At 44.3% G+C, this 22,311-nt stretch overlaps 1 protein-coding gene across 2 annotated transcripts in view; it reads right to left on the bottom strand.

Moving 5' to 3' along the window:
* Positions 1–21,483, bottom strand: part of LOC147641827 (dolichyl-diphosphooligosaccharide--protein glycosyltransferase subunit STT3A-like) — a 96,585-nt gene extending 75,102 nt beyond the window's left edge. Inside the window, exons 1-5 of one of the 2 annotated variants that reach the window (XR_015266178.1) lie at positions 21,127–21,481; positions 20,969–21,031; positions 19,077–19,132; positions 18,923–18,994; positions 18,711–18,816 (exon numbers count right to left, since the gene is read on the bottom strand). Coding sequence is in view for 1 of the 2 variants with exons in the window: in XM_086800074.1 (XP_086656200.1) it covers positions 18,711–18,816; positions 18,923–18,994; positions 19,077–19,132; positions 20,969–21,031; positions 21,127–21,222 (393 nt within the window). In the remaining variant the exon portion in view is untranslated. Of the gene's footprint in view, positions 1–18,710; positions 18,817–18,922; positions 18,995–19,076; positions 19,133–20,968; positions 21,032–21,126 lie in introns of both variants that reach the window. The other variant, XM_086800074.1, reaches the window with a different exon arrangement.
* Positions 21,484–22,311: the final 828 nt, after the last annotated feature.

Raw genomic sequence — 22,311 nt, 5'->3', positions numbered from 1 at the left:
GCGAGCAGGCAAGGAGGGCGCTGTGCAGCAACGCGAGCAGGGAGAGGGGGCCAGGTTTATGGATTATGTTTATGACTCCTTTTTACTAGGATGGATTATTCTTTATGGCTCCCTTTATTTGGGATGCATTGGACTTATGAAACTCATTGTTCACATACCCTGTGTAGTGTTCTCTTGTCCTACGTGCTCTCTTGAAGATTGTTTCTACCATGTGTGGATGGAACAATAGAGAGCAGATGGAAGGGAACATGGGCACTTCAAAGGGTAGTGTCGAGCACAACATATCGTGTGTAGTGTTCTCTTGTCCTACGTGCTCTCTTGAAGATTGTTTCTACCATATCTAGGTGGAACAATAGAGAGCAGATGGAAGGGAACATGGGCACTTTAGAGGGTAGTGTGAGTTTGTGGCCGAAATGCCTACAAACTATTGGTGGCCGAAATGCCTTTTAACTATGTGTAGCAGAAATGCTTACGGAACACCAGGTTATCTATGCCTGTGAGTGATTGTTTTATCTTGTTACTTGAGCCCACCTCTCATCCAAGGTGTGTGGTCAGAGTATCAACATGGAGTGCAAGTGGTAAAGTGGACATGACGCCTGGTTGGCACGGGACTTATGTCTATGCCAAGGGTCATGTGGACCAATGGCTTGTTGGCAGGAGACTTATTTTGTCTCACCCATTTACTTGGGACATGATTATGATATCTGGACTTATGGAACTGTTTTGTCTTGCCCGTTTATTTGGGACATGGATTTATTTATTTTTTAAAGCCATATTAGAATCACTATTCTTCCATGGAATTCTCGCCCATTTATTTTGGGACATGATTTTGATATTGGTATTATGGAGACTTATTTAGTCTCACCCATTTCTTTGGGACATGGATTCTTCAGTTATATTGGATTTTTGAGACTGTCTCGTCTCGCCCACGTGATGGGACATGATTATATCTTGAATATATGGCTTCAAGCTTAAAGTTACGGACAACTTTTAAGAAGCTGGGAAGATGTCACCAGCCTGGAAATTTCCCAGTATAAAAGAGGTCTGGTGGACTCAAGGATGTCTAAATATTTGGAAAGTACAAGCTTTGGGAATGGGGGATTATCCTAGAATACAAAGGACCACACTCCTAAAATTTAGGAGAGTTGCTATTTTTGGCCTGACTCCGATGGAAATTCTGTCGCGTCATTACATTTGGAATTGAGCAGATACCAAGAGTTGGCAAAGTGCCTATGACAGACTGTCTACCAGTTAGGATATTTTTAGAGATAAAGTTTATGGAAGGACCCATCTCTTAGATTGGGACATGTGGCAAGAAAGTGGACCAAAGTGAGACAAGTGGCCTGACACTTGTTAGAAAATGGATCAAAGTGAGACAAGTGGCCTCACACTTGTCACTTCAGCTATTGTGTGGCTCTCCACTTGTCATTGTAGCCTTCTCTTGCCATTTTAGCTCATGGGAGGCCCAAATCTATAATTTGGAGCCCTCTCTCTTCGTTAATGGAGGCTCTCTTGCTGCACACTAGCCTCTACCACAGTTGAAGGCTTCCCTAATGATGGCTACTCTCTTTCTCTCTCTTGAAGGATGTTCATGAAAAATACCGGCTGTTGGGGATTGTTTTGGAGGCTTCCATCGCGAAGAGATACTGAAGGCATAGTTGTCACGGTACGAAAATACGATACGGTACGGTACGATACCGTACGGGAATATTCGGTACGATATGAAATTTTGGGATACGGTACGATAAAATACGGTTTTTATTTTTTACACTTACAAGCTATGGAGCTTCAAGCTTGAATGTGAGGGAAGGTTGGGAGGGGAGGAGTCTACAGTGCTTGAGAAACCAGTACATGGATATGTGTCTCTCCCGGTTGGATCTCCCGATTGTCTCCAAAAAAGAACCTGGATGGGTAATGCAATACCAAAGGTCTCCCAGTGTAGCGTTTATGACTAAGGGACCATCCTTGCACAAATACGAGGAGTGCATCTAGGGTGATAAGTTTAGGGACTCCTCTCTAGATCAAAATGGCCATGTCCAAATGTTCTCCCTTGTGCATAACTTGAGAATCTAATTGTCTAGCCTACCTATACCAGGGATCCCCAAGTGATGTAGCAAGATTCTCTCATCCTACCAATCAAGTGTACACTACCAGTCTACCTCGCCAGATTTTTTAGGTCTCTCCACAACCCCATATGGAATACTGAGTGGACACGAAAGTTGCGAAGTATTGCGAGCATTTGGGATCTTCGTACAGCAGGGTTTCTATTTTTTTTTTGCATTTGGAATTTTTTTTCAAGGAAAAAAAAATTTTGGGAGAAAAAAAAAAAAACCTAACTCGTACCGTACGATATCGTACGAATTCGTACGGTATCGTACCGTACGACTCGTACGTACGAATAGGTTCGTACGCGTACGAGAAACAACTATGACTGAAGGCAAGGGTATTTAATCATTTATTATGATTTCTAGCCATTGTACTTGTTGTACCAGCCATTGTACCGATTGTACCAGCTTCTGTATTTGTTGTACCACCCATTGTACCAACTGTACCAGCTTCTGTACTTGCTGTACCAACCACTGTACTTGCTGTACCAACATTTATACTTGCTGTACCTACTGTACCAACCACCATACCTGCTGTACCAACCATTGTACCTGTTGTACCGGCTGAATGGAGAGTTGTACTTGCTGTACCAGCTCTATTGCATGAAGACCCGTGGTTTTTGGGGAAGAATCAGTACCCACACGGAGGTATAAGGATTATATTGTTGGCTCGGCATTTCTACAGCCTATGTTCCGGCTTGGTTGCCTCGTGTTGGGCTGTGTTATGGCATTTGTATATGGATAATCCGGCATCTCCCGTGGGGAGAGTAAGGCCCTCAAAGCTTGTACATGATATTATTCTCCTTGGGTAATAAAATACTCCAAGGGGGGGAGGGGGGGGGGGGGGGGGGGGGTCGGCCCATTCCGGCCTCTATGTGGTGTCACATGTGCAAGCTCCATTTTCAGCATTTGTGGATGTTTTGTCCAGCTTTATGTTTTATGCAAAGTGCTGATGGATATGTGTTGAGGCTGTGGCCATGTTTAAATGTTTTAATATGCATTGATGGTATCAACAAGTGTGTCAAAGGCCCTCCCGGCCACCAGCGCGAGTGACACAAACTGACATGAAGCAACCAAGTAGAGAGTTTCCAATATTCCAATTTTTGTGGCACCCAATCTGTAGCATCACGAAGTGAAAGATTCCATCCCACAAGATATCCCAAACGTCTGACATGTTGTGTAGGTGGTATGATTTGCCTAGGCCATAGAATGATGTGCCTTTGAACTTCATTAAGAGGCAATAGTGTTGATTTTTTAAAATTGATAAAAAGACTTGCTGCCAATCCAAACATATGCAAAGTGCTCATGAGACATTGCAGATCTGATGCATATTCTGCGGAAAAAAGAAAGAGTCATCGGCATATGCTTGAACCAAATGTTGACCATCAAGGAGACAAAGCCATGTAATCTGCCAGCCTCAATGAGCTTATCCATATATGTCAAGAAGCCAACACATGCTTTGCATAGACAATATGATCCTCCTCTTGCCGAGATAGCATGTGAGAATGACTGGCCTCCTCCAGAAACTACTACATATTCTTCAGCTGATATATATATATGTGTTGTCTTTCATCCCCCAAATATCATTTGGGGGATGAAAGACAAATACCATTTGCCATATTCTTCAGCTGATATATATATACATTGTCTTTCATCCCCCAAATACCATTTGCAATAGTCATTGATAACCATTTGCATACAGGCAGCAAAATGATACCATGCAATGTCTATGTTCTCATACATTTCAGCCTGTAAGGCGTCAGTAACATCAATAGTCATATCCTAAAACAATGCATGTGAGAGATAGGAATTGTTCACCACAATAGAAGCCGTTTAGGGAGTAAGGAAATCTCATCAAGAGGCATATCAAAGTACAAACCCACCCAAACCCATGCATGATCAGAAAGGTTAAAAGAGTAATCAATCCACACACGACATGCAAAAGTGTCAACATGATCCGCATGTAAGAGATACCAACGATCCAAGCTTGCACGATAATCCGAGTGCGCATTATGATGAAAAGCAAAACCTCTCTTATCAAGAGAAGTGGACGCCCATAAATCTCTCAATCCAAGATTAACCACGACATTTCTCCATGCCACTTTCTCAAAAGCATGCATATGTGAATGACCGTGAGTGTTGCCTTGAGGAGAAGGAGAGTTACTAAAATCCCCACAGATAAGCGCATTGGACGACCAAGGATACCCACTCATAAAATGCCACAAATGAGTTCGATGGGCTGAAACTGTAGGGGCATATGCAGAGCCAAACTCATAGAGCTCCCCATTGAGCATGCACTGCAAAACAATCAATCTACCATCTGGGTCCTTATAAGCCACTGCGGGCTATAAAATTTGCTTAACCAACACACAAACACCAGAGAAAGAACTCAAGCCAACATAGTATATACAGTAACCACCAAAGAAACCTGTCTTGCCAGCAAATTCATGCTGGTCATATTCTAGAAAAAACATGATATCATGATGCATCTTATGTACATATTCCCAAACAAGTCACCATTTATCAGAGGAACAGAAACCCTGTACATTGTATGATACACATTTCATAGGTGCATTCATCATCATGAATAAGAGAAAAGAGATGGTTAAGAAACCATCATATCTATATCACCGTGCAAAGCCCGAATGCCACCTCTCACAACATTAGACCAGAGCTCTAACATGGTATCAGAGCCATCCTCCCATGAACCTCTCCAATCTTACCATTGCATTATCATTAGCTTAATCATTCTGTATTAACAGTAGTCCCATCTCATTAGTGAAGCTTATCTACAAGCTTATCTTCATCTCTCTCTTGTGGCTGAGATTGCAAAGCTCAGTTCTCTCCATCCTCTTAGCCATTGCCCAAGAAATCTTAGGGAAGTAAGCACCTCAATAGGGCGTCCCACTACACCAAAGGCCTCAACATCTTTCGCCGTCAGCAGAGCGCAAATTCACTGTTGCTAGCCCGACTGGAAAAATGACGCATTCGCCGTGCATACTTTAAATTAGCCTTAGCCTTTTGTAGGCTTGCTTGAAATCAGGTTGCTTTAGCACCACTTCATAAAAACCACAAGCTACATTGTAAACACCTTCTACATGTAAACCTGCAAGCACTGTGTTCAACCACTGTCCAACATCCTCTGCAGGGGGCACCCGGCCCAGAAAGAAGAGAATTACAGCCTGTTCAAAGAACCTTTTTACTTTGGGGAGAATTACATTCTTCGGGATAGTGCACTTTAGTGTAGGTTTGGGCTTCTCCCACTTTGCACCCTGAAAATCCTGATGCAGCACATCATAAAGAAACTGCGCAGCAGGATCCTTGTGTCTTGGCTTCTTGGAATCTGTGACGTCAACAGATTTTTCATGTCTTTTTCCATAGTGAATTACATGTTCCTGCTGTCTCATGGTGTCAAGAGAAAAACCAGCCACATCCATAGCTGATGGAGAGCGCTTGGAGAAGATGCTCACAGCAAAAAGAGAAAAAGCTAAAGATTCACATAGACACACACACTTTTTTTTTTTGGTAATATCCAGTGCAGTATATTTATATGCTCATAAATTTACAAGATGGGAAGTCTCCGAAGCGGAGAGTATCCCAAATGTCAGAAACATAAAGAGAAAAGCTCTAAACAAGAAGCATCCATATCACCCTCATGGCAGGCATCATATAAGGATTGCTGCAATGAGGCTCTGAAGGATTCATATGATTGGTGATTTTGCCGACCCAAGTATGCCAAATTATGCTCACTCCAAATTGTCCAAAGAGCCCAATATCTCACCCAAGAGAGAAAAAGTGAGTATTGGGACAAGGACCGCATATATCTGCCAAAAAGCCAGAAATGTTTCCCAAATCTGTGAGTAGGGAAACGGAGCCGAAGAAAATCTGAAATTCGCCTGAGGAGGATCTTGGAACAAGGGCAGTGCCAAAGCAGATGAAGAACAGTCTCTGAGGGAGCCTGACATCTTAGACATGTGGAAGGTGCAATGTGACGTTTAGCAAGTATGACCCCCACTGACAATGTGCCTGTCAAACATCTCCAGAGAAAAAGTCTTTGTTTCAATGGCATTTTACACTTCCACAACATCAGGAGATTCTTCCGCCACCATGAGAGGGGCTTCTTTATATGCCACAGAGAATTAGCATGTTGATGAATCCATGGTGCAGGCTGAAGAAGCCTGTAGGCTTTGATGGAGGTTAAGGCAAGAAGGGGAATAGGATGAATGCATGTAGTAGATGGCTGCAATTGCCAATCCATAAGCCTGTCTGTGTCAGCCACGGGTGGAATAGGTAAAAAGGGATGCAATAAATCAGCAATTTTCTTCCATATCAACCTATGATGCATTCCCAATGCATAGGTAGCAGTGGCCTGGGGAAAGGATAAGACATATCCCCGATCATCTACCACATCATGTATGTACCTAATTCCCAATTTCATAAGATTATATGCCCAAACAGGTTCCTGTAAAGCAAGTGGAGTGTCAAAGATGGCACTCCAATGAATACTTTCTTTCCTCATCGAGTTTGTCTCCAAGCAATTATCAGGAGCCCATTTGACCTTAGAGAGAACTTGTTTCCAGTCAAGTATGAGGGCAGTAAAGAAAGGACAACCAGGTATCCTCCCTACAAATCTCCCAATCACAACCTCCCAATGATCCGTAATCCAATGACCATAAGCACAAGTCCACATGTTGACACACATGGATGCTAACATACAAGTCCATGGCTGCTGTTGACAGAAGAAAGTATGCAACATTGTAGCCTTCCTTGCAAGTATATGATATTTTATATTGAGGACATTAAGTCCACCATGCATCTTTGGGGAGCACACCATTTCCATCTTCATCAGTCTCAATGCTTTCACAACAGTTTTTGTCTTCCATAATATCTCCATAGCTTGAGACATAAAAGCTGAAATATCCCTGGAGGACCAATGCAGCAAGGGCAAATAGAACTGGACATAGGACATCACAATGGATTGTACTATTCTGAGCCTGACATGAAGAGGCCAAGTAGAAATCTTCCAGTATTCCAGTTTATGTTGAAGTCTCTGGAAAATCCATTTTAACTGCTGCTTTCTGGTGATATGCCATCCTATGGGGTATCCCAAATGCCTGACAATATCTCTGGAATGCACCACCTAACCCGGCCAAAGAATAGAATGCTAGTCACATTGTTTCAGGGGGAGTAATTTAGATTTGTCAAAATTGACATGCAATCCCGCTGCCAACCCATATAAAGAAAGAGTGGCCATAAGCATGCGAAGTTCCTGAGGAGAATTCTGTGGCATGAAGAAGGAATCATCAGCATATGCTTGTGCCAAAAAAGATGTAGCCCCTGGGATTTTGAGACCAGTCATCTGTCCTGTGTTTGTAAGATGATCAAGATACATCAAAAGAGGATGGGTCGCAATGGCATAGAAGAGAGCACTGAGAGGGCAGCCCTGTCTAACTGATCGACCCAATATCCACGACCGAGACAGATGCCGCCCAAGAATGCACTGAGCAGTAGAGCCAGAATAAAGCCAGTAAACAGCATTTGCCATCTTGGGACCAAAGCCCAACTTTGTCATGATCTGAGAGATGAAATCCCATTGAACATTGTCAAATGCCTTAGCAATATCCACCTGCAATATAAGCACATCTTGATGCGAGTACTTAGCATATTCAATTGCAGTCAAGGCATTGGATATATTGTCATGGATTTGTCTTCGTGGCACAAAATCATACTGATGAGGATGAAGTCCTGCATGCAGTATCCTGTGAAGCCTATGTACAATCATTTTGGCAATAAGTTTATAAAGTACAAGCATCAAAGTAATAGGCCTCCAATCTGATATATGATCACACAGATGTTTTTTGGGGACAAGCTTGACTATACCATGCTTCCAAGAGTGCGGCAACTGATTTTCTTGCCAGGCCACATTGATCATTCGCAAAAGGACCTCTTTCAAATCATCCCAAAAAGAAATATAAAATTCTACTGTAAGGCCATCCCAGCCAGGGGACTTGTATTTGCTGAGGTGGAACAACGCATTATCAAGTTCTGTGTCAGTAAAAGGCCTCTCCAAGGTAAGAGCATCATCCATTTCAACTATTCCAGAAACATATTGAAGAAATTCAGTCCTGGCATCAGTCACTTGATTTGATGGGGAACCAGGAGCAGAAAACAATTTCTGGAAAAAATTGTGGCATTCGTCTTGGAGATCAGAGAAAGAGTGAGTCCAAGAGCCATCCAGTTTCCGAACCCTTAGACATGAATTTTTATTTCGAGTAGCATGCAAGCCCTGGAAAAAGGATTTTGAAGAGCAGCCCTTATCCATGAGGGGCTTCATTCTTGCCCTAATCTGCCATTTGTGCAATTTCCTCTGATCATTAACAGTAAGTTTAAATTGTGCATGTGAAAGGGAATCCTTTTCTGAATCAGAGAGTGGCCTCGACTGAGAAAATTCAGTCAAATGTTGTGCTGTCCTTTTTGCCCATTTAACCTCATTCCTCCATTTTGTCATATGCCATTTGCCATACTCCCTGATGACATTCTGAATACGAGAGACGAAGCTATCCCAAGCATAATTCATGTCCTCCTGGGCATGAACTGGCAAAGGATGAATGGCAAATCTGATCATTTGCTGAAAGTTGTGATGTTGGAAATAAGCCCGATTAACATGCAACAATCTACTGGAGAAAAATGACAAATCATCATGAGGCATGCCAAGCTGCAAATTCATCCACAATGGAGCATGATCTGACAAGCCCAATGAGAAGTCTATAAGGAGATGAGGGCTAAAATCTGCAAATTGTTGTGGATAAAACAAATACCATCTGTCAAGCCTTGCCCAATACGTAGTAAGTGCATTATGATGAAAAGTATATCCAAGGACTGACCCTTGGAGAAGTACCCATAAATCTTCAGCCTGCACAGAAAGAAGCATGTCATCCCATTTGTGCCTTTCCAATGATAGCATATGAGATCGTGAAGTGGTATTATCTCTAGGCAGAGGGGAATTATTAAAATCCCCACAGATGAATGCATTGGATCTCCATGGATATCTGCATAAAGAATCCCACAAAGAAGCCCTCATGGCAGAGGTCTGGGAGGCATAGACTGATGCAAACTCAAAAATATCACCATTAACATTGCATTGTATTACTATCCATCTGCCACTATTGTCATTGAAGGCCAACTGAGGCTGCAACTCATGTCTAACCAGTATGCATACACCTGAATAGGTAGTAGTACCAGCATAATATAAATATAGCCATGCAAAAAAACATGTTGTCCAGCCATGGAGTGTTGATTATGCTCTTGCAAACGAACAATATCTGGCTGCATTTTATGTACATATATCCATAATAGCCTCCACTTTGAGACATTGCAGAGGCTCTGTACATTGTATGTAAAGCACTTAAGTGTTTGAAGCATGAAAAGGTATGTACAGCAGAGTGTGAGGATAAGAACCAGACATCAGAGAGGCTATGTCTCTGCCTGCATAGGCTGCATGCCTTCATTGCCCATGAAAGACATAGCATTTTCCTCTTCTTCTGAATCACATATGGGGATGCCCTTCTTGAGTACGCCCACCCAATTTTGAAGGATAGGAGCAGAGGCTGAAGTAGAAGTTTGTCCTGGTGAGGGAGAAGAAGCATCCCATTAACGAGATTGAAGGGGGCGTTGCTTCAATATAACCACCTTCTTGGGTTGTTTAAAACTGTCCTGTTCAATCCCCACAGTTTCCTTCATCTTCTCTTTCCCTTTATCTTTTCCTTTTTCTACAAGTGCGGGCACCTGATTGACTGATTTTGCATTCTTTGCTCCATTTGTATTTGCTGTCTTGACTTGCAAATTATCATTCTTTTCCCGTGTTTGGGGTGGCAAGGCATTCGGGGGGGGGCTGATGCAGGACCATTGGGCATTCAGAGGCTAGATGCCCAAACTTGTGACAGGCAAAACAAGCACCTGCAAACACACCCCACTTCAATTCAAAATACTTTTTGCCCAATTGCACTCCCTCAACTTCTACCGCAATAGAAGGGGGGGTAGGTATGTCAGTGTCCCAGAGAATGCAAAACCTGTTACGGTTTCCCATGGGGTGTGGTGGACAAATGACTTGTCCCAAAGAGGCAGCCAGGCCAGGCAACTCTTCACGCATATAGTCCGGGAAGTTTGCAACCTCAACCCATACAGGGCAGTGATGCCGTACAAGACTTTGATAGTCCTTGTTTGGGGACCAGGGCATAGCATGTACCATTTGCCTCCCATAAAACAGGGGAGAGAACTCAAGAAGCCTCTACTTGCATGAAGCATCTGATAAATGCACCTCATAAAAGCCTCTTGAAGCAAAATACACTCCCTCTACAAAGCATCCTCCAAGGAAGGACTTAATCCACTGCGCGACATCGCTGGCCGCAGGGATTCTTCCTGGAAAGAATATTATAACCACAGTTTGAGACAACTTTCTGAGAGGGTTTACCAGGGACGGCAACTTCAATTTGTAGGTGACCTCTGGAATCGGTTTGCCCCATTCCTGTCGTGACTGTTAAAAGTCATCCTTAAGGGTATCAAACACATACTGAGCTTCCAACGTAAATGTATCATCTTGTAAAGCCGGCTCTGATAGGCGGCGCTTAGCATCTGCAGATCTTTCTTTTCGGGCATATGTACAAACATTTAAAGCTGAAGCCATTGATAGAATCACGGAAAGGGAAAGGCTGTGAAAAGGAACAGGCTGACACACACATAGACGCAGCTATACACGCACGCTGGCGCTGCAGCTTGCAAACTGAAGAAAGAGGGGAAGTGAAGGAGGAACGTAAGGAAACTCGCAATATGAGGATGAAACGAGCAGTTGAGCAGGCAGACAGCAGTGACAGAAAAAAAGGGACAATTAGTACGCTGATTACAAATTGGACAGAAAAGACAGAAGGAGAAGGCGGAAGTGCAATGGCAGGCGGAATAGGAGACGGCAGGCGGAAGTGCAACGGCAGCAGGAATAGGAGACGGTAGGCGGCGCATACACAGTCGCGTAGAGGTCGCTGGCTCCCGGCAGCAGGAACAGAAGACCCCAGGCGGCGCGTATTGTCTCTCTCTCTCTCACACACACACAAGGCAGCCAAGAGGCTGAAGAGAAAGCAAAGACGGAAGCTATGAAACAAGAAGAGGCGGCGAGCAGCAAATAGATGGAGCAGAGCAGCAGGCGAGCAAGGTACACACACGAAAAGTGAAACAAAAGAGCAGGTGAGGCTCACACAGACAGCAGAACTAGCGGGCGAGAAAGCAAACATGCGAACAGAATCAGAAGGGGGCGAGCAGGCAAGCGTCTCAGCACACACACACAAGGGGGCGAGCAGGTCAATCAAGCAAGGAGGTCGAAACAGATGATGTAGATGAGCACGTCTGCAGGCGAACAGGTCGAACAGGTCCTCTCTCTCTCTCTCTCACCCCCCCCCCAACACACACACAGGCAAAGTTCTATCACATCTACAGGAGGCTTGAGTAGCCCATTAGATGAAAGATAATACATGAATCACGATGAGTTACACTAATATCACTAAAGTCTCCCTGAGTTAAGGGATCTAAATCTATCAGAGAGAAAATAGAGTTTCAATTATTTGACAACTTCCTTTTCGAAACCTGATAAGACCAAAAAGGGGTCCTCTGTACCCGTGGTAAGTGTGTATAGCCCTAATCATGATTTCTCATAGGTGTCTCACAAGGGGATTCCTCTGCTGGGTCTAAGGTCTCCCATTTGTTATTAGTGGGCACCTAGAGGCAGCTACTCTAACTACCTGGTTATCGAGCTGTGCAACTATCTGGTTATCAAGCTGTGCCAACAACATATTGGCTAAAGCTGCCATTTGCTCGTCCATGGCCATGATGGAGAAAGAAAATTCGAAAAAAGATAAGGGTACCCAAAGAAAACTTTTCCCAAACTCAATTGTGCTCTCCTAACTCTATGGGCTGACTTTTACATGACAAAATGCTAGAAAAGAAACATTTTGCACAAAACACTAAGCTTTGTTACCAATGTAAGGCTAGACACAAGGGTTTAATAGATAGATAATGACAACGGAAGACTTAATGCACAAAAACAAGCATTCAACAACAGCATATTGCTAATATGTATATTAATCTGTGAGAAAACACTCCAAAATACAAAAATTGATCACTATTGTAATTGTAAGAGTAAAGAAAAGGTGACTATTGTAATTGTAAGCGTAATGAAAAGGTGACCAATTGCAAATAAATTCCCAAGTTGGTGAAATGCAAATGCTTTGAGGGTTTATAGGTGATTAAGCTCCCTCATGGCTAGTCAGCTGTTGAGGCTGTCGCTGGACCTGTCCACACATGCGCCTGCACACTGCCCTAAAACTGGTCTGGTCCTACCCGGCCTCTTTCCTGGGATCTCGTAGGTAGCCCGTCCCTAGCAAAGGTTACTAATCCAAATCATGCTATGCAGATAACTTGGGTCAGCCATATGTGGAGAATTCAAGTGCTCAACAGGGTGCTGAAATTCAGCCCCTAACAGATGCAAATCAGCCCCCATTGGCTGAGATTCAGTTTACAGCATCATTGCATTCCGTACTCATACTCATCCGTTCGGTACTTTCAATACATACCGTACCGGTACCGTGCTTTCCGTACCCATACTTAAAAAAAAGTTTAAAGTGGCTAGTCACTAATAACTACTAGTGAATACATGGTATGTAGGCTGATTTTGAGGAGCTTGAGTGTCGCAAACACTAGCGGCCAAGGAGAGCGACATAGTATATGATGAGCAAGAGGAGATATACAGACAGCTTCACAGAGAGTTTGAGGGCATTGATAGACGAGTCACTCAAGCTCACTATTGAGCTCTCACGACCACTTCCCTCACTCAATCCCTAATAGCAAGTCTACATACTCTAGATGCATAACATAGCACTCAAGAATATCTCTGTAGTCCTGAATCCAGATCGGTAGCTTCTCCACCTTTTGATCCCACACTTGCCGACCCGCAGGTAGGCGTACCTCGTAGGTATGATCGCTAGGCATCGTGTCCAGACCCAATTTCTGCACAAGTTTGTAATTAACAAAGTTGTGTGACCTTTCAGGGTCCCAAAAGAATGTGGATTATGTGGCCATTCACTTCTCCATAAACTCAGAGAAGATTGTGCAAGCCAAAAACCGTAAGAGTTGAACAGACAATAAGAACATAGTTGTTTGTGGGACGCATACCGCACCACAGGGACGTAAAAACCAGTACGAAACGAAACTAAGGTCCGGGACTTTTTTTTTTCCAATGACAGTTTCGTTGCAGCGTTCTTGCCAGTTCGTATGGTTTCGTACCTGACCGGTAAAGTACGATCAAAAAAGACGTTTTTACCCTTTTTTGGCATTCGCTCTCTGTTGACGTCTTGTTGTTGTTTTTTCTTGCTCTCTTGGTTGTTGCACCCTCGACCCACCCGCCCTTTGCTCAGGCCCCCAAGGCAACAAGGCAGCTCGCTTGGCCCCCATCTCTCTTTCCCCTCTCTCTTAAGCTCTCTAGGGCCTACTACCTAGGCTCTCCCCCCCCCCTCTCAAGCTCTCTATATCTACTACCTAGGCCCGAGAGGAGTTACCTCGGACCGAGCCTATGCACTCTAGCGTGCCCGACGCCCTTGACCCCCCCGTCGACCACGATCACCTCATCAGCTCCAGATCCAAGACATGCTCCACTGTTTTATCATTTTTCCTCACTCCCCGTATTTTTCCCATTTTTTCCATGGTGTGGATGGTTGCCAGATGTTGGCAGGAGCTTCTGGTGGTGGCTGGCCGACTGTCCATTCATCAGTCGTGTGGCTGGCCGACTGCCCATCAGCAAGCGTGGAGTATTCTACTGCTGACCGACTTGCTGTATGCAGTCGTGGAGTTCTCTACTGCTGGCCGACTGCTTCATGTAGTCGTGGAGGGCCACCAGTGCTGGCCGACTACTCACATGGGGCATATAAATAGGCCCCATGCCCCCACCACTTTCTCATCCAGTTATTTGCGGGATCTTGTGTATAGAGAAGAGTTTACACACCTCTCTCTCTGTGTTTCTTTCCTTTCCACGTGACATAGCTGAGGGAGACCTCTCGGCCATACTCGTCAGCCCCATGCTTGACATTTTGGAGAGTGGTATACCATCTTCTCTGAGCTGAGGTTTGCTCCCATGTTTTTATGTTCTCAGTATTCCATGACGAGTTTCCATGGACAGTTTTGTATCACCCCAGTGAGATAGCTATATTTATGTTTTCATTCTGTTTTATTTTCCATTCCATGATGAGATATGCCATGGACATTATTGTATCACTTTGGTCTCATAGGCCCATTGAGTCTCTAGTAGACGCTTAATATATCTTTCTTTCTCTCTCTCTCTCTCGTCGCTTGGGCCCCATCTCTCTCTCAAGCTCTCTAGGGCCTACTACCTAGGCTCTCCCTCCCTCTCTCTTTGGCAATTAGGTCTGGGCTCCACAAGAAAGGAAGGCATGAGGTCCCCAGACTGAAAGTATGAAAAGTGAAGGAGAGTATGGTGCCAAGTCTGAAAGTATGGCCCCCCACTCGCAATTTGAAAGTATGAAAAGTAAAGGAGAGTATGGTGCCATGATTTGTTTCAGGTACTAAAAAAGTAAAGGAGGGTATGGTACCAATTCTGAAAGTATGGCCAAAAGTGTACAAATATCTATTTTTCAAGTGTTTTTTAAAGTGGATCGTACCTCAATCGAACTTATTTTTCAAAATTTAAGAGTCCCCCGTATCGGTACCATTTTTTCGTACCTTTGTTTTATACCTGACAACTATGGCGAGAAAGTACAGTGCTTGAAGTACCTGTCAAAGACAACTGGTTGGCTGCCTTCATCTTGGGTCCTGTGTTGGTCTTAGCATCCTTCCTCTTTGGGCACTCGTTACGCATGTGTCCTTTTTCGTCGCAGATGAAGCAATGTCCGTCCTTCTTGAGCTTCAAAGCCTTGAGGAGACAAGTTTTCTTCACTGGAGTTGAAGTAGAATTCTTCGAAGGTTGGTCTGAAGACTTTCCTCCTATCGTGCATCGGCGTGAAGAACTTTCTTTTGTTCTTGTTCCCCTGCTCAATTCCGGGCTTGGTTTTGGAAGAGACCATCGTATCATCATAAATACGCGCAAAGTGCTTGTAAACCATTGGTGGCATATCGCCTATAATCTCACTAGCCATGCCAGTGGCATAAGTGCAAAAGCGAGTCGGTTAATCCTACTACGAAGAAACCCAAAAGAGTTGTAGAATCCATCTTCGTAGCTTTCATCTACAAATCTCTAAATTTCTGGAGGTAGACCTCATAAGTGAGGTTCTGCAAGGTCATGGTCAAACTGGCAAGCTGAGCAACTATGTTGTGGTGATCCTCCTTCTTGAGGAACTCTTTCTTGAAGACTTCTTCAAACTGTGCCCAGGTTGTACTGACGGTCCACTGGGAACGTGGGGAGAGTCAAGATCTTCACGTGCTTCTCAGCCATCTCTAGTAAATCTGCCATCGCCGGGATTAAACTGAAAAGGGTGGGTGGGTGGGAAAAAAAATCTCTAAAACCTGCAAGTGGCTGTCCAGCACCTTAGCCCGCCTTCCTCTTGCAACTTCTCTTCCCGAACAGTCCAAAACAGTCCACCAATCAACAACCTAACTATCCCCCTCTTGCTCAGAAAACTCCCAAGATCTATTACGAGCCTAGGGCTCTGATACCATGTCAGAATATGCAGCGGAAATGATAACCAAACTTGGGTTGACAAGAGCAAGTAGAGTGCAGAAAATAGACAGCACAAGAGACACAGAGAAATAGGCGTGTAAACTCTTCTCTATACACAAGATCCCGCAAAAAACTGAAAGAGAAAGTGGTGGGGAGCATGGGGCATATTTATATGCCCCATAGATGGGGTCGGCCAGCGCATGATGGCCCTCCACGACTGCATAAAGCAAGTCGGCCAGTAGAAAATCTCCACGCTTGCTGAATAGGCAGTCGGCCAGCCACACGACTGCTGAATGGACAATCGGCCAGCCACCAAAGGCTCCTGCCAACATCTGGCATCCATCCACACCACGGAAAAATGGGGAAAAATGGGGAAAAAGTACGGGGAGTGAGGAAAAATGATAAAACACCTATGCAGGGCGGGCACACCCACAACAGAGGCCCTGGTGTATAAAAATAGACAGGAGATGACTTCTAACAGACTGAGCCCGAAGCTGAGGAACCACAGTCTTGACGAGCACAAGAAAACAAACGTTGTGTTCTTATTTTGTGCCGGCATGTGGGATTCACCTAAGAATACATGTTACTGCGTGGGTCCAAGAGTGGCTTGACAGATCCGATTTCATAGCAACGGAATTTTGATGAGAGTGTTCTCCTCCACGTCTCCTTTGCTACAACAATCCAAGCTCTGAAAAAGAAGAAGAAAAAAAGCATGCCTTCTTTTTCTTTGTCTTCTTCTACTTATTCGAGCATAAGAAGAAGGGGAAGAAGGAAGAAAAAAATTTTGCATGAATAAGGAGGAGGAATTTTTCATGGTCATGAACCCACAACTCCGTGCACCGTATCCTTCACTCCAAGAGTTTTTTCTCTTTTTATGCAAGAAAGGAGGTCCATTCAAAGCTTGTGACGGTGAGCCCCCTCCCTTTTTGCCCATGACTCCCAAAAGCCTTGATATTTATTCAATTATTGTAAATACCCTACATCTAAGGGGAAGCTCCCATGCTAAGTGTCAGGGGAGCATCTCTCACACCGGAGCTTCAAATTACAATGGGCTTGGAAGCACTGAGATTCCTCATCTGTCCATTCTCCTACTGGAGCTCCAAAACCAGTTAAAGCACTGTATCCTTAGTGCACCACTCTTACAAAACTCGGCACTTAAGAGACCAAAACCTTTTTTTTTAATGTAACAATGGGTGCAGATGGGTGCCTCCTGTCAGGCCGAGGGTGTCCAGTGCACTGTAGCTAGGGTGCCCGGTCCGATGTGACCCCTGGGAGCTTTGGGACTCCCTACCTGGTCTGTCGAGTGGAGTCCTCAGGATCAGGCCTGTGGGACCGTTGTTTGGTGCCTCCTCCATATACCACAGTAAAGAAGCTGGTGATGAAGGCTTGTGCAGTATCCTGGACCCTGTCCCTGTCATCTCGAAGTAGCTCAGTGTCCCCACAGCTTCATCAAGTAAAGCCCTAGGCATCACTGATCTGGAAAGTCCATGATGATCCTGCAGAGGCATTTAAACCCATCCTGGAAAAGGCAATGAAATCACCCATAAATCTCATAATACACTGGGCATCTGCATATGTAATGCTCCTCTATCTCAATCTCCAGGTGGCAGTCTGCAGATCCTGTCCTCGAGCGACGCAATTGGCACTCCTTGTCTCCGCCTGATGTCCAAGAAAATGAGACTCGTTCTGGTGTGATAAGACTCTAAACTGATCAATTGCAAATCGCATGGCATGGGACATGTGGCAGCTTAAATAGTGAGGCCACTGAATAAATCCATCATCTGTGACCCTCAGGAACTGATCTCACTGCACCTTCAGGGATAAATGTGAGGGTCCCAACCACGTAGTGTGAGTGTGTAGGCAGAGAAGGTCAGAGCGGACCGTTGATATCCTGATGGGTGAAAGGGAGTAGGGTGCATCTAGGCTATAGCGGAAGGGTGGCAGGCAGTCTATATGGAGCTCATGGGAGAGGAACCAATGAGTAACTTTCGCATACCATATCCTCTCATGTCTGTGTTCTGCTAGGTGCCGAGGTGACTCTCCTAGGGAGTCTGCCTCTTTCAAGTGTGTAGATAGGTAAATGAAAGCCAATGTTTGAAAACAAAAATGAGAGAGGGAGAGAGGAAAAAATGTAATAAGAAAGAAGTGAGTAGGAGAGGTGGAATAGGCTGCTCAAAACAAACCCCTTTTGAGGAGCTTGAACCATTTTCCAATCAAAGAAAAATTTAATTAGAGAAGAACCCCGAGCATGTAATGCCAGGATCCCAACCCCCTAACAAAAGTTTGTACACATTTAGCATGTCGAGTGTGCTACCATGAAGGCGTGTACAAAATGAACCACTTGAACAATACCTAACATAAAACTGAAACCAATGAAGACTAGGTATTAAAGGGTCCCCTGGATGAACTTTGTGATTTACTAAACAAATACATTAAACTTGGGAGTGTGCTGGGCTAAATGATGACGCTGATTACTTGAAGCTGCTGGCACACCTGCTCAGATCTTGCTGCAGATAGGACTGGAAAAGCGGGCACACCTGCTCAGATACTGCTGCAGATGGGACTGGAAAAGGGGGCTAAAAATACTGTCAAGATTTGCTGCAAGTCTGTTGGAGAAGATGCCTGTGAACACATCAAAGGAGACCGTAATCGTGCAAGCCAATTAAAAGATCCCATGCTTGGGAGGACTGCAAGAACACAATTCCTCATCACTCTTGCACAGGTTCCAAGCATACACTACATTAAATGTCCTCACGAGGGACCAATTATTCAATAAAAAAAGCTCATCCCTTTCATGCTGATTTGAAGTTGCATAATGCATTTCACTTGTAAACCATGAGGTAGTTATACAGCCCTTTCACATAAGCCAAAAAAAAAAACACTTGATAAGCACCAACCCTTGTCAGTAGGAAGGTTGCCCATGAAGCGTTGGCCGAAAAGATTGGAGCAGTAAAAACACAAACAGTTTCCACTGACAAAGGAATGTTCACAGAATTTACAAGCCTGCAATAGACACAAGCAACATCACCAAAAACTTAATGCATCACCACCACTGTGCTCCAAAAGTATATTGCAAGTTGCAATAAAGTAATCCAAACAAAAAGCCTACCACCACATGAATCCTGCTGTCAGTGTTAAGCCTGGGTACACAGTTCCTCCAATCACACGACCAAGAGGATACCTGTGAAGACCAGCTTGCCCATGAAATCCTGAATCACTTAACAGTTATGTTATGAGCATCATCAGCGTATTTTGAAACTTACCAAGTGCGATCGTCAAACCAGTTCCAAAAATCATAGATCCCATGTTTTGCAAGATACTGCAAGATGCACATGATAACAAATTGGTAGAGATAGAACAGCTTAATTGTCTGTAAAAATTTAATGATTGAACCAAAAAAATAGCATCCATTCACTGTAGAGCTCCAATTTAAACTCCCATTACAAAAACATTACAATAACTTGTTCCACAGGGATCATCCATTCATACTGCTCACCTGAGGTCACCTTTACAAGGAAAGCAATGAGCTCAAAAGACCACAGGAAGTCAAATGAGGCCAAGGTTTGGTGTCTATGGCACAAGGCATAATAGAGATAATATGTTGGGGATTAGGGTTCACAATGGGTAGCAAAACTAGCAGCAAGGCTGGAACAAATCTGGCAGGCATTGGAAAATAGGACAGCCAGGCATTTAGACCAACTGCAGGCGGCATGTGGACTAGTCATCTGAGCAAAGTAGGCACCCCCTCTTGGGAGGCTTTAAGGGGGAAAAGGCTGCCCAGGCTTGGCCCCAACATAGAGTGCCCGAATGGTACGCAGGCAATGCAAGCCAACCAGCCAGCAGGCCCCCTTATGGGCTGGTCATGCCCACATGGTACGGAGGCAATGCTAGCCAACCAGCCAGCAGGCCCCCTTATGGGCTGGCCCCAACATAGGGTGCCCAAATGGTACGGAGGCAATGCTAGCCAACCAGCCAGCAGGCCCCCTTATGGGCTGGTCATGCCTTCTAAAAAGGGCCCCTGTTCCACACTTGAACCACTACGAACCAGCATACATTAAATAATTGTAATTTATGCAACTTGCCTGTTAAGGTTAACTGAACAAGACCAAGCAGCTTACTGAACCCTGAGGCATTAGCAACATCATCAAGAACTTTCTGGACAAACCCAAACAAGCCCCCACTGTCAAACGCCTGTCCGATTACATCTCTCCGGAAATAATCCATGGTTAAGCACTCTCAGACAATTGGAAGCACCCCCTGCTTTTGAATCATTGTCACTTTTCCTTATGGACTCCAAGTAGCCACACCAAATGTAGTATCCTTTAGTGTAAGTAGGTCCAAGGTGTCCTCTAGGGCTTCCAAAGCATCTCCATCAATTGCATGTGTTGTTAACGGCTTTGCGTCATCTAAAGAAATCATTTGCTGCCAATCTTGAGATATTGCCAGCATTGATAGCATCTTGAACTAACAATATTTTCAATGACTTACGATGAGGGCCCATTAACCAAGGAATCCTCTTACACTGTTGAGTCTGAGCCTAACAACCATCCAATCTGATCTGCAAGCTGATTCTTCCCCAAAACAGAAAAAATATGTACACAACTTTTTGGTGTCTGATTATGGCTATCTACACCTACTCTGATACCTTTGCCAGGCAGCAACCCTCCTTACATAATTTCCGTTGCCCTCAATCCATGTGCCTAAGGCCCATAATGAGACATGAAAAGGCCCCCTCCGAACACCTACCTTAGAATTGATTTGCATTAGCCTGGTTGTTTTGAAGAGTAGGCTAATAAGAGCTCAAGACACAGAGAAATAGAATATCCAGGTTTTTAAATGTTTCTTTTTCGTCCAGGGAGCCTCATTGGATGATCTTCTATAAAGTAAAAACCATACCTTACGTGCAATGATACACATTAAAATGTAATTTTTTTATAATCAACGTTAGTGTAAATAAATGAAGGGTATTTTATGTCCATGGAAGGCATCCAAAAAATTGGAAAGAATTCTGTAACCTAGCTTAGTGCAGATAATTGAAGAGAAGTTATGCATAGTCTATATATCAAATGGAGGGCATCTGGCTGCTTCTAAAACCTAAGTTAGTGCAGGTAATTTTGGCATAATTGATGTCAATGGTAGGCATCTGGAATCTCACCTGAGTTACCCTAAAGTTGAAATATGGATCGAATTCATGGATGACGCTCTCATATTTGATGACCTGCAAACAAATGCCACGGTTGAAGCAGAGCTTATGGCCATGGTGTGCACGAAAAATAAAATGAGGAAAAATGAGCGACTCAGGAAAGAAATTACCGAGAAGAGGCGGATGGAGAAGGCCAGCAAGCCGATGAGAAGCAGGATTACGGAGGCAAGGATGGATCCGAAGGCCCCCGCGCTGTGAGAAGCCATTCGAGTGCAGAGATCAGGAAGCCTGCCTTCCCACACAAACAGAGCCCCTGGAGACTGCTTAGCTAGGTCCTTGCAGCAGCAACACAACACGACGAGAGTGTGTTCAAGCTGGTCGCGCGCATACAAGAAACGCCTTACCTCCTAACCCATGATTAATCATTTAACCCAACCTTTGATATTCAGGTCTACCCTTAACCTTTGTTTTTCTCATATGTCAACTTCTGTCCTTAACTTTTCCTTGACTATGTATTGTACGCACACGATAGGGCAAATAAGAATCCTATATAAATAATATCGCACTCTCCTATTTTTTCTCTTTTCCATTGAATAATTTGTGATGCTATCCTATTCAATTTTTTACTAAGGTTTTACTAAGGTGTAGAACCTTAGAACCTAGCACATGCGAAAGTACTAAGTTGTAGAACATTAGCAAAACCTTAGACCCTGGTGCCGTGCTCCTCCTCCTCCTAGAGCCGCTCTTTTCAGCTTGACTGCTTGCATCCCATCCCTCGTCTCCTCCCTCCTCCCTCCTCCTCAGCTTGACTGCTTGCATCCCATCCCTTGTCTCCTCCCTCCCTCCCTCCTCCTCACACCACTCTCTCCCCTAATGTAGACCTCATTTTCTTAGAGTGCACAAAGGGGCACCCACCAAAATTCCTGGCATATCAAGCAGAGTTTCCTCTTGTTTACCCCTTTGCACATGCCCAGAGAGAGAGAGAGAGAGAGAGAGAGAGAGAGAGAGAGAGAGAGAGAGAGAGAGAGAGAGATGTGGGTTGTCCTCCTAAATGTAGGAAGAACCAGAGATCTGATGTCATGTGGAGAGAAACATGAACAGACACTGTGGAGAGAGACGAGCAAAAAGACATAGAGCAAACATCAGAGAGCGACGGAGAGCAGATGCCTCAAAGCGAGGGAGGTCATAGAGCATGCATTGCGAGATTGGGAGAGGTCAACAAGGAGAAGGAGATGAGATGTTTGCAAGGGAAGATGCAAATGGTCAAGAGAAGTTCGAAATAAAATTTAAAAACACAAAAAAATTGTTTTCTCATTATGAGCATTAAAGAGGGGGCCAAATTTCAACATTCAACC

The sequence above is a fragment of the Cibotium barometz genome, chromosome 1, assembly GCF_041138505.1.
Source record: "Cibotium barometz isolate CiBa-2024 chromosome 1, ASM4113850v1, whole genome shotgun sequence".
NCBI classification, from domain to species: domain Eukaryota; kingdom Viridiplantae; phylum Streptophyta; class Polypodiopsida; order Cyatheales; family Cibotiaceae; genus Cibotium; species Cibotium barometz.
Note: the sequence above shows the minus strand (reverse complement) of the source record. Positions and strands in the feature narration are given on the sequence as shown.